This window comes from Sylvia atricapilla, chromosome 5 (genome assembly GCF_009819655.1).
Source record: "Sylvia atricapilla isolate bSylAtr1 chromosome 5, bSylAtr1.pri, whole genome shotgun sequence".
Classification (NCBI taxonomy): Eukaryota; Metazoa; Chordata; class Aves; order Passeriformes; family Sylviidae; genus Sylvia; species Sylvia atricapilla.
Window position 1 is genome coordinate 8364788 of NC_089144.1, and position 12865 is coordinate 8377652.

Below are 12865 nucleotides of genomic sequence, written 5' to 3' on the forward strand. Positions count from 1 at the left end.
AGAAGATACATGAATCAAGGGGACAACACGATGGCTTCCACTGTGAAGTTACAGACTGAACTCCACCAAGAGAACAGAGGGCTGTTATCCTTCCCCCACTGAGAGACAGTGACCCTGGGAAGCTGGAGCACAGAAACCACATTACCCTCCAGCAACTAAAACTGAGAATCCACAAGGGCAGGACAGGAAAATGCCACTGTTGCAGCAGGTATTGATTGTCTCACCTGTAAATAAATGCAAAGATATGGATATAAGGGCAGAACTTCTACATGAAGCTGTTCCTAATTGTGTATCCACAAGGAATTTTAAATCCAACAAGAAAACTACGTTTATAATTAGTTTACCCTACTTTCAAGGGCTTGCCTTGTTTCAGAACAAGAGCCTGCACACAGCTGAGGGGAAACATCTGTTGCACTTCAAATGCACTGGAGCTTGTGCAATATCATGAAGATATCACAGAAAGTTCCAAAGCTTGATAGAGATGCTATCTTCTCAAGACCATTAAAGGGAAAAAATTCTTCATTACGCATTTTTTGTTTTATTAAAGAGGAAGTGACTATGCATTTTGTGTACATAAGAAAACCACACACATTGTAAATTAACCTCAATGTCCTTGAAAGTCAGATCTTCCAGCTTCCTTAATTCCAGTTGTTCTGACTGCGCTACATCTTGTACTACTAAAACCAAAACAAGACCTCCAGAAATTTTATCTCTTGTCCTCCAAAGAGGACAACCAGTGCCAAATATTCTTTACGGAAAGAGACAGAGTTAAAGGGTACAGAGTGAAAGAGACAGAACTCCTATAAAACAAGAACAAGCCGAAAAAAATAAAGACAACACTGAATCCTTAAGGACTGTCATAGCTTCACATTTCACTTTCCCATACATGACTGCAATTCCAATCCACCCCATCCAGCCCTTAAAGCAGCATTTGTTGCTACTTTGGCAGCAGCGTGGTCTGGCACTGTAAAACCTTCGTGTTTGGTTAGTTAAATACTCTTAAGTCTGCTAAGCAACCGAAGCCACAGAGAGGGGAAGGGGGGGAAGTTCTTCCTTGCTCTCTCCCCTGAAATAATCTACCATTTGGCCAAGTTGAACTACACTTGTAAAGCAAATTTCCTGCAGAATAAGTGAAGCTGGCTACAAAGAGCAGAGGTCACAGACCTCTGAGAAGAATCCATATGAACATTTCACCATGGTATCTATCTACTGAGCTTTACAGATGAGTCCCCTCCTTGATGATTAGAATGGAGGGCTCCTTGGATTTCATCTTCAGTCAGTCAAAATTCAAACATCCTCCCCGCTCTGCACACACTAAAAAGAGTAAAACGTAAAAGGTCAAGCTTCAAGCTTCCAAATTGATCAGTTTCCATAATTTCCTTCCCAGGCATATCCATCATGGCTCACTATCTTCTTTCCTAAGAAACATTAAATTATTGCTGGAGGCTCAGTGCATGCCTTAGATGGACATTCAGGTGAAGTGAGCAGCCATAAAGGTGACCTGGTTAGAGGGAGGAAATTACTAAAAGAAGTAAGTATCTGCTGAAATACTGACAGAGAAAATGCTGGCAAGCCTGGGAACCAGAACCATTGTGGAGAAGTGCAGCTGGCCTCTCTGAAATGCACAGCCTGCTACGTAGAAACCTGAGACACCCTGAGACACCATTGATAAGCACAAAAACAAGGAACCACAACAGCTACTTATCATCTGAAAAGTGAGAAATAGTCTCAAAACAGGGAAAACATCCTGAGAAAGTAAGACTTGGTAACTGCCATTGGCTGTTACATCTGCAAGAAAAAGAACAGTGTAGTGTCCTACACTTCCTTATTTCTTTCTCATATTACTTAATTTTTATCCAAAACAAAACTTCTCACTCCAAGAACTTTGCATGCTGCACATATTTTTCCTTTCCTAAACAGGATGGACTCTTCACCCAAACTTTCTAAGAGATCTTGGACTCTCACCCAGGACAGTTTGGTTTGTCCTCCTACATCTGGGATGGTTTGGCCCATTCTAACATCTGTCCAATAAGCCTGATACTGGTATTAATGTAAACATTTGTATATGTGCATACAAATAATCCATCATAATTACATTTTCTGTAATTATGGAATTTTAGTTAATTAATTCTGTAATTATGGTTTTACTGGAAAGTTTGCTTCATTAGTGAAAAGTCTGAAATACCCTGTAACAGTATACAGCTACTTGGTTGCTGCCATACCACTGATTGCTCCCATGAATTTGTAACAGCTCAATATATATTTTTATATATATATACACATATATATATTTGAATTAGATTTCATAGGCATAGTTGCTAGGCATGATTTTTGTCACAATCTGTAATAAAGCAGAGAATTTAGAGTAAAAAACCTCCATGCCCTTCAGTCTTACAGAAGCCTACAGGACTCAGTCACAACCTCTAAATACCTACACACCGGGTAACCCTTTAGGTTGTGACAGCAGGCGTGACCCTGAAAAATTGCTTTAGAAGCTCTCTAGCAAAGTTGGCTTGTGGGAAAAAAAAAAAAAAAAAAAAGCAGGACAATATCAGGATGCTATTGCTCTTTTAAAATGAGCTATAGAAGTCTGTAACACAAGGCAACATTGGTGTTTCAATGACAGTAATTATTACACTTATTATTGCACTGTAAACCCTAGGAGCACTGACCCTACAGAAAGACCATCATCAGTGATGTATCTCTGATGTTACCAAAAAACTTACCCATTTCAGTTTTTCTACAGCCTTTTACCCTCTATGAAGTGGGTAATGGAAGTGTTGCCCCTGAACTCTAAGGATTTGAAAACTGAAAGACTTAATTCAAAAAGCTTATCTGATACCATATAACTGCTAAAAGACAGCAGCAGTGTTTAGTTGCATCATCTTACAGCATCACCCACTACAGCAAATGAAAACTTTCAGTTTACTCCTCACTTGTAAGAAGTGTTCTGATAAAAAGCACTTAAACACCCAAGTATTTAGTTCTGGTAAGACTAAACAGGATGTGAGCAGTGTTTAGAAAAGAAGGATGATACACCAGGTTAGAAAGGCGTGGCAGAATGTTGGATCTCTAATGCCAAACTGCTTGTGCAGTAAAGCGGATGTTTCCCTTAATCCCAGGATTGGAGGTAGATTAGGGAACCTCCTCGTAGCTGTTTATATAATACCATCTCTCCCTGGACCTACAGGTATGTTGCAAAATCCCCCTCTGGGACAAAGTGACCAAAAATTTGTTTCAAAACAGTCCTAGAGACCACTGTTTCTAGCTACCTGAATTCAGTTTAGTTAAATCCAAGGAAGCTGAGTTAAAAACCAGAAATGGCAAAAAGCACGTGTGCAACCCCGTCATATTTACACGGGGAAACACCAGTACTTAACAGGACAAAAATAACCTTTCAACATCTATTTTAATCATGGTAAATCTCCTTACAACCCTTTGAACACAACTGGAGTTTAAGTATGTTATTTAATTGTTACTAAACACACTAAATGCCAACCACACACTTTCAATCTGGATCTCACCAGTCGTGCAGATGGAGCCAGACACTGGGAGTTGTCTCCAGGGCAGGTGGTTTCTGCCCTTACCAGACTTCCAATTCCTACAGAAAGCTTGTATGTTAACTTTGTCCCAAATAAACCAACTATATGGCACTACTAACAAAATGCCAGGAGTCTGAAAACAGATCTATTTTTATCATCACACTGAAGAGCTTTTAGTCTTCACCCTAAAACCCAGCAGCAAATGGCCGTACTGTGAAAGACATGGAACTGCTCCATCACTTATGATAAAGCAAAGACCAAGAACATTGTCTGACCAACAAGCAGTGATGGAGAAAGAACCCTCAATTGAATTCCCTTAACTGTTTTTTTCCTGCTTACAGTCACTCTGCAATTTACATACTCCTCTGAAGACATGTTCACAATTCACAGCTATAACTAGATACAGCTTAATTGTGCATTATTTGTTACCTGCTCTTCTTCTAATCCATGATTCTCCCTCTCCAGGGCATACGTTTTCTCCATCAGTGATGTGAGAACCACGGAGATTGCCAAAGAACTTATCATAAATCTACCCAAAAGATTTCAGATAAAACATTAACTTTTGATCCCAGACATTGTGAGATATTCTACTTCTTTGCATACCAGATGCTTGCCAAAGTGTTTATTTAAGCCATCACTCTAGCAGCTCCACTTTATTAACTGTACTTTCCTCTTTAAGTCACCTTTTAAGGTCACGTCATCTTTCATGCTTGGATTTCCACACTTCACTTCAGAATCCCAAAGCTCACTGCTTAGAAGGATTACTCTTTAGATTTTATGAAGGAAGAACCTGAAAATGTCCTCTGTCAAAATGGGTACCAGCATTCTGGTTCTCCATAGCTCTTCTAGAGCTGGACAACAACTGGTCTGGAATTTTATTTTTTTTTTTTTGGTGCTTGTGAACAACCTGTCCATTTAATGCCTTTCCCTTGTGGTCAGGCCTCTTGCTTGTTTGCACAAATCTTTCATACAGAAAACATAACACAAAAGATTTTCTAATAGGAATATTGGTGTCATAAAAAGTCAAAAGGCAGACAGAATGATTAAAGAGTAAGTATCTTTACTGAGTGCATATCCTTTCCTCCTCTCTGCCCTGTTTTATATAGGCGTTATGGTAGAGTGGAGAAGTGAAACAGATAAATATAAACTCCACATTTTCAATATCACCTTTCTCCAGCTAAGGTTGCACACATCAAAACAAAGAAGTGACCTGTTATATTCAGAACCAGTCACGCCAATTTCCCTTTAAAAACTTTAACACAGGTTTGGCAGTTAAACAATCCCTTTTTGCTTTGGTTTGTTTCCATCATTCCTTTGTGCTTCTCTTTGCTCTTCCAAAGACAGAGCTCCTGCCCCAGCACTTACACTAAAGCAGAGCTTCAGAGGACCATTTCTGAGCCTCTTTGCATACGCCTACAGGGTGGGGAGCAGCGTAGGCTCCAGCTCTGATAGGAAATATGATCCAGAGAGAGTGGAGGAAAGGCTGAGTCTGAGCCATCATCCTCTCTGTCAGTTAATATTCACTGGTACTCCTCTCTTCACCTCAACAGCAGGAGTTTCACATAAAGTGCTCTCTTTCATACGGTGAGGAAGACTAATTTACAAAACACATCATATTTGACAAAGTCTTCCTCCTCTGTGCAAACTGTTCCAGCCTCTCTCTCACCATTCCTGTTATGTCCTACTTGGAGTGGGTGAGGTTACAAAGAGCTAAGATGACATTGCTAAGGTTTGTACAAAATAGTTATTCTAACTATCAATTAGTAACTACATTTACATTTAGTGCTTCCAGTGGAGCTTTATCATGTAATAGACACAGACCTGGATCATTTCCCCTTCACTAGGGAAGGATTTTAGATTACACTTCCTGAAAATATAGCTTACTGAGACAGACCCCCTTCTCAAAACATTGAGTGGAAAGTTTTGTATAGGTAGATACACTTAAAAGGTCAGCTAAAAGTAATGAAAAATACTGCTGCTCTATGAATTTTCAGAAATTTCAGAGAATAAAAATGCCAGAAGTGTTGCAAAAGCCACCTAAAAAAAAAAAACCAGAGCTGCAAAAATGTTGTCATTATAGCAGGAACGGTTTTCACTCTGGTTTTGGCAGAAGTGAAACAGTCTATAAATGTTGAAACAACGTCTGGCTTAGGAATAGCAGCAGGCTCTTCCAAGGCTTTTGTATTACTAAGCTGAGCAGGGAAATGCAGGTTCCACATGTGGCTCCCAAAATCTCTGTTCCAGTTACACAAAAGGGAGAGGCACAACAGTGCTGACCACTGCCCTGCCTGGGTTTTCACATCCTCTCTGCAATTTATAAAGCCAAGCTGGGCACACAAAAAAAGGGCAGAAACAAGCACAACCCACGTACATAACACAGTGTGTAGGTGGTATCTGTTCAAGGCTCTGGAGGAGCTCAAACAATACATCTCTCTGAGCACTGTGCTGCATTTTGGTTCATCAGTCTCACGAAAAGGCAGTGTGACAATACAAGATCCTCCAGCATTTGGGCATCTTCACGGACACCATCATCACCTACATCATCAAGTACGTGCTTTGTCCAGTGACAAGGGCAGATTGCACAAGCCAGGCTCAGACCAATGATCAGCCCAGGACTACAGCCTGCTACTGTGCTGGGATGGAGTCACATCCTTTCCCTCCCTCTGGTCCCAGGAACCTCATGCTTTTGGAAGCCAAGTTGAGAGTGAGCAAAAGCCCAACCTATCTCCTCCATCAGCCAGAGCAGAGTTCTTGAAGATAAGAAATGGAAATCTGAATGCTCAGGAGTCTGTATTGAGGCCTCTTGACCCCCAAACAAATGTTCCACACTGCTCACGACTGCCCCTTCCAACAGTGTTTCCAAGACAATGAAGCCAGAGTTTTGGAGGGTTTCTTTTTTTGCCCACAAAAGCTATAAATGAACTCAACACAGAGAGTATATCATGCAAGTGTCTTTGGGTATAAGCAAAATCTTTCCTACATATCTTAAGAAACCTCCTGTAGTTTTTGAGAAGCTTCCCAGTCAGAAGTCAGACCTAGAAAAAATTTAACACTTGTTACTATGCCAATGAGAGCAGCTCTGGTGAAGAGATAGCTCTACAGCAAAGCCTGGACTCACATATTTTTACTGCATCATCTCTGGGTGCCCAGGATAAACATGCAAGATTTCCCACCATAGGCAAACCAGTCTTCATCAGAGGAACTCTAAAATCTCAAAAGAGACATGCAAACCTCCCAGGGACACATTTTTCGTGGTAGGGAGTCCAGAATTTTAAACTGGAAGAAAGGAAGTTTAGAGGAAGGAATAAAGGATGTGAGAAACCCAGGGTAAGCTCCAGTGCCACAGCACCCCCAAGCACTCACCAGCACCAGCACACTTTATTTCAGAGCCTATGATGCAGCATGGAGATTCCTTGGCCAAGGGTTGACCATGCAGCAAGGAATGGCTATTATGGCCCACAGCTGATATTTGGCTATCTCGGATAAACACAGCAGCTGCTTGTGCTCTTGTCAAGGTCTTCATCTGCTATGGAAATCAGCTCAAATCAGCTCTAGGTTCTGCTTCAAAATTTCTGAACCTAAGATTTCAGATTACAGGCTGCTAGGTCAGTAAGAAAACAGCAAAACCAATGCAGTGAATCTATTCTTCTGCTCTTCTCTAGCTCTGCTACTGCAGCTGGTGTGACCCCCGTATCAGGAGAAATTAAACCAAAAGTATCCCAACACAGTTGGTGATCAGACTCTGGAGCAGCTTCACTGTCAATTTGTTGCATATAATTACAGGGAGGTATGAACTCCTCTTATGTTTGAGGAGGTATTAGCATTTCTGTACAGAACTGGACTTCTCAGCATAGGTCTTTTGCTGGGCAGCACACACTTGGCCTCTGAGGTTTAACACTTTCTAACATGCCAGTTCTGCCTCAGAACCATGTATGGTTTTCTAGAGCTCTACTTTCCTAAGGTCAGTATTCTGCTAGGCAGTTCTTAAAAAGAATCACCAGGTCATTTATATCAGAAAGTGGGAGCCAGAGAATACCATGGAGTTAGTCACATAAATGGTTCAAAAAGGCACGAGGATGAACAGTGCGCCAGAGCAGAAATTTCAATGAGAAAGCAGCATAATCCCAACTTCTTTTGTCATATGCTATAAACGTCATGACTGAAACCACTGATTTGGTAACAGCTTAAAGACTCTTGCCACAGACTGCTGCATGGAGTGGAATGCAAAAACCCTTGTGGGAGAGGATTATACTTCCTTCTACTACTCCTCATCCTCATGTGAGGTTCCTTTGATTTACCAGTTCATGACTAACCCTCTTCTCTAACAGTCACCTGGTTTATTCACTCTCAGCTGGTGCTGCCAACTCCTCTTTCCTCCTGAGCTGCTGAATCCCACATTGCAAAAGGCTTGAACGCCCTTGAATTAGAAACAGCTAATATTTCATGTAAACCACAGGATGCATGCGTGCTTACAGAGCACCTTGTGGCACCAGGACAAGAGCACTGACACCTCCAAAACTGCCCCCATAAACACAGGAAGAAACAGGAAACAAGGTGTTTAACTCAAACAAAAAAGGTGCAAAAGCAAAAAGTTTATTTTGTTGGTTGTTCTGTCTTTCAAATGCAAGAGCAGCAAGCAAAATTTAATTTTTTGTTAAGACACAACTAGGTTTTGAAATGGAAACACTAAAACCACTACTCAGCTTAGCTTATCAATCTAACTGCCCTGGGTCAGCAGTCCTCCCAAACCGAGCCTTCAACTAGCCCAAGGCAGTGTTCACTTGTATTAAAAACTAGGTTATAATAACATAAAATCCTTTCAAAATAAATTATTCTGATTGTCCCAGCTCCAAGACAAAGTTTTTTCCAACCACATGCACTGGAAACTCCAGCAGGCCAAGCCCTCTGCACTTTTCATTCAGCGGGTGTTCCAAAACTTTTTGTGAAGGAGCCCACACCAATCCCACAAACCCAACACGCCTATTTTCAGCATTCCTATAATAAGGCTCAGAATGAGCCATTAGATCAAAGAGATTAAGACCATTCCCACACAGACAGGAAAAGCAACTTTAGCCCCTTTGGCTGGGAGAATCAGATGATCCCTCCCCCTTGCTTAAGACATTATCCAAGATCCCTTTCTCTGCGTGCCTCATCCTCCCATCAGTCTGCAGCTTAAATCCCTTGCATTTCCAAACAAGTTGTATTTGCATTTACAGCTCTGCACATGCTGCACAAGCAATTCCTCTCCATCTTCACATCTCTGGGTTAGATTATCTCTTTGCTAAAGAAGACAGGCATCTCAGATGAAGATATTTCCTCCTTAGAGACAACAGCTTGTCTCCATATCTACTTGCTCTGGATTTCCCCTGCAGCTTATAGAGGCTACAGTTAGTTTGGGATGTGTTTCACTGAATGCACTACTCAGCCAAACTTCATCCATTGCTTATGCCTACTAACAGTTGGAGTTTAGAGAAAAACTTCAGCCAGGCACCTCAAATTACAGACCCACATTGACTTGCAGCTGTGTAATGTATGTGTACATTGCACATGATGTACAGGTGAGAGGAAATCTCTCCTCCTTAAACATCTTGGCTGATGACACCAATACAAACAGAAGTATAGAAGAGGCCAAAAAAAGAGTCAGAATCAAGCTGGTAACGAGTAGAACCACAGCACATTAAAAAGCAAATGCATGAAACTTTAGATATTTCCCTCACTAACTAGCAATGCTTTGATTTTTGCATGCCCAGCTGGAGGAAATGGAGTATGTGGACATGGCAAACAGATTATGCAAAACCACAATCATAGCAAGGTGTCCTTAAAGAATTACATAGTTAAAAATAGTATGGAAATATGCAGAGCAACTAGCCTTCCTGAAAAACACCTACTGCAATGATAGGGTTTTAAAAAAACTAATGACCAGCCCTTCTTCCAAGGGCAAACTGAAGTGAACAAACTGCACTTTTCAAGAATGTTTTTCTGTGCACTGTTAGTTCACTTTTGGGAAGAAAACAATAATGAAGCATTTCTAGTATCAAAAAATTCCAAAATAACTCAAAAGAGAAGGAAAAAGGAAAGGTAAGAACTCAGGAGCCATATGCAAAAGCTGAACTCCTAATTCACTACAACTGACAAACATGGTGATCTACTTCATCCCAAAACTTTGAATGGAAAGTGGCCAAATAAGGGATAAGCTTTATCTTACTTATTTCTCAACCAGTTTATGACTCTTACTCTTCTTTTTAGGTATAGAGTTACAACCAATTTGTCAGGACAACTCTGTAATTTCAGCTACAGCAAACGTCAGGCTTTTGTGAAGAAGTGAGTGCTGGAGACACCCCTGGCTGACTCAAGGCACCCAGCTGAACCACTCCACTGGCCTGAACCCCCAGACATCTGCTCAAAGTTCATACAAAAGGGTAAACTCCTTTATCCTTCACCTTAGAGTTTCCTACAAAGCTCTGCGCAAAGGAAAAATGGTTCAGTTCAGTAACAATTGATCAGAAGGTTTTCAAATTACAGCAGGAACCTGAAGACTACCCATATTCACAAACCTGTGTGCCCCATTTAGAACATGCTAAGAAGGAGAATGAATTCACCAGCCATGGAAGTGCCTGGGAGCCCTATTACATTTTTACATCAAAAAGCACATCCTACTTCCAGTCAGAAATCAGTTCTGCTAAATCCTGTTGTTTCTGTTGCACATTAGATTGCATTGAGAAATCACGTGTCCCATCTAGTTTAAAAAACAATTGTATAACAGAGCTTAAGCAATGTATCTTTGGGAATGGAAAGAGTGCATGGTAACTCTGTACTGAATAGCTGAATAAAAATCAAGTAAATAACTGAACTAATAAGGCAAGTCAAACAGATCTTCCAGTTTTTGCTTGACATTCCAACCATGATACCTCTTCCAGGTATCAGTGGAAGTTGACAGCAGCTTGTTATAAATTCCTGCCCAGTCTCCTTTATCCTCCCTCTTATACACATCAAGGGGGGAAGACATATCAAAGAAATATTGCCAAGTAAAAAACAAGTCACAGAAAATTAATGACAAATACTTGAGAACATGTGGAAGATAAAAACCTAAGTCTTGTCATTGGATTATAGTCTAGAAATTGAACAGAATCTATAGTCTTGTTATTTCTACCCCTTAGAAAATATCTGACAAGCTTTGAACACACAAAAACAACCCTCATACTCTGAAGTTCAAAATTAAAATATTAAAATGGCCATTTTGGGAAGCAACTGAGCAAAAATTCTAATTGGTTTATTACAGAGAGCTCTACTTCTATCAAGTTATTTTTTTCCCATTTTTGTGTTTTTAACTATCCTGTCTTAAAAATCAACACTTCACGCCTGCTGAGATAAAATCCCCAAAATCTTGCAGCTGCCTCTAGCCATGAATGACAACTTTTTCCTCATTATACACACATATATGTATACATATAATAAGCATAAACCCAACCAACTAACACTCAAAATCTACACTCTTCTCCATATTTCTTACACTGCTCACCAATAATACATGTAACGTCAAGAGACATGTGTTTTAAGATGTATTATTTGTTGAAAGAGCTGCCACAAAAATGAACTGGTCTCCCCTTTATAGATCCCTCCTTAGCAATTACTACTAGAAAGAAAAACACATATTACAGACACTTTAAGGTTGACTTAGTTCTAGGACAACCTGCAGATGTCAACATCAAAACTTCAACTACGCAGCTTTTGTCACATAGTGAGTTTGTTGTGAGGAATGCAATGAGGAAAAAAAAATACCCAAGTGACCCAGAAACCCTAGGAATGCTTTTAAGTTCTTCTTAGGGAAGCATAAACCCACATACTATCTGCATGTCAGCACACCTCAAAATACTGATGCCAACTTCTACAGTTAGAGCAGCATTATTTCAGAAGGCCTAAACCACTCCTCTCTACAGAGCATTTTGTACTTACGTAAGAAGTGCTTTTCCAGTAAGGCTATTTCCAGGTGACCTTTGATCTCATTCAGTCTGTCAGACTCTGTTCTGTTAAAATCCTGGACTCCTGAAGCCATGATGATGGTCCCTGGACCAGCCTGTAAGAAAGTCAGAACATACTGAAAGTTCAGAAGGACCTTGTTTTGTTTTGGTTTTTTTTTTGTTTGGGGTTTTTTTGTTTGTTTGTTTTTTTGTTTTTGTTTTGGTTTTGTTGTTGTTGTTGTTTTGTTTTGTTTCTTTTTGGGGTTTTGTGTCTTTTAAATACATCAACAGATTTCTGGAGCAGTAAAGAAACAAGCATGTGAGAAACATGCAAGGTGCAAGTATCAACAACTCTACATGCCACTTTCAGCATCAAATTACCACTATAAGTAAAGCTAATCAAATGTGAGTTTACAGAACACACTTCCACAAACCTTGGGAAACTACAGAAAAAAAGTATTTCCCACCACCACTTTTACCAGTTCTACTGCATCATCATTATCATTTAAGCCCTTCTCCTGCTGACTGAAAATCCGTATTTATACTACCTTTCTCCTCTTCCCATAGAATGAATAGTCAATTCTACACACTTTAAACATAAAATTGTGAAGCCAGCAAAAGTACAATTTTTCTAGATAATTACTCCCAGCAAGGAAGGGGTTCCCCACTCCCTCACAACCCAGTTACTGCAGAAGGATGTTGTTGGTGCCCAGAAGCTCATCCTGGCAGACCAGGAGAGTGGGAAATCAGAAGACTGAATGCCTCAACAGATTTACCAGCACCCCCTGAATGAAACCAGCAGAATACTGAAAATACTGTAGAAAGCAGGAACTAAAAAGCACTTTGATTAGTTAGTGAGACCACTGACAACCACCACCTCCATGAAGTAAGTGCAGAAAAACCCCAAGCCCACACAGCAGAAGGCAGGTGCTTCCTTCTTTCTGTCACGAAGTGGGCATTTTCAGACAGCAGGGAAAAGGGTGGGTGAGGGCATCTCCTGAGTAATGTTTGCTCAGCACTCGTGTACAGTTCCCACCAGATACAAAAAATCTGTCAGTGAGAATTACAGGAGCTTCTCTAGCAGCATATACTCAAACCAAAGTGATAGATTACAGAAGCCTACATCTCAGAAATTATCTCGAGACAAAATCAATTTATTTACCTATTCTGACTATTCCCCACTCCTTGTTTGAATTCCAAAAACATACAGGAACTGTATTCCTTTCATACACCAGCTTGCATACATTTAACCATGACAGCTTAAATTACACACATATATAAATTCAAGTGATCTACAGGAGACATTAAACTAAGACATTTTCTATGTTTTAGGTAAGATGTGCAGAAAGCTTACTAATAGCAAAG

The 12865-nt window shown here is 40.3% G+C and overlaps 1 protein-coding gene across 1 annotated transcript in view; it reads right to left on the bottom strand.

Moving 5' to 3' along the window:
- Positions 1–12865, bottom strand: part of GRAMD4 (GRAM domain containing 4) — a 71871-nt gene that overhangs the window by 27993 nt on the left and 31013 nt on the right. The window contains exon 3 of the mRNA XM_066318604.1: positions 11496–11616. Coding sequence (XP_066174701.1) covers positions 11496–11616 — 121 coding nt within the window. The remainder of the gene's footprint in view (positions 1–11495; positions 11617–12865) is intronic.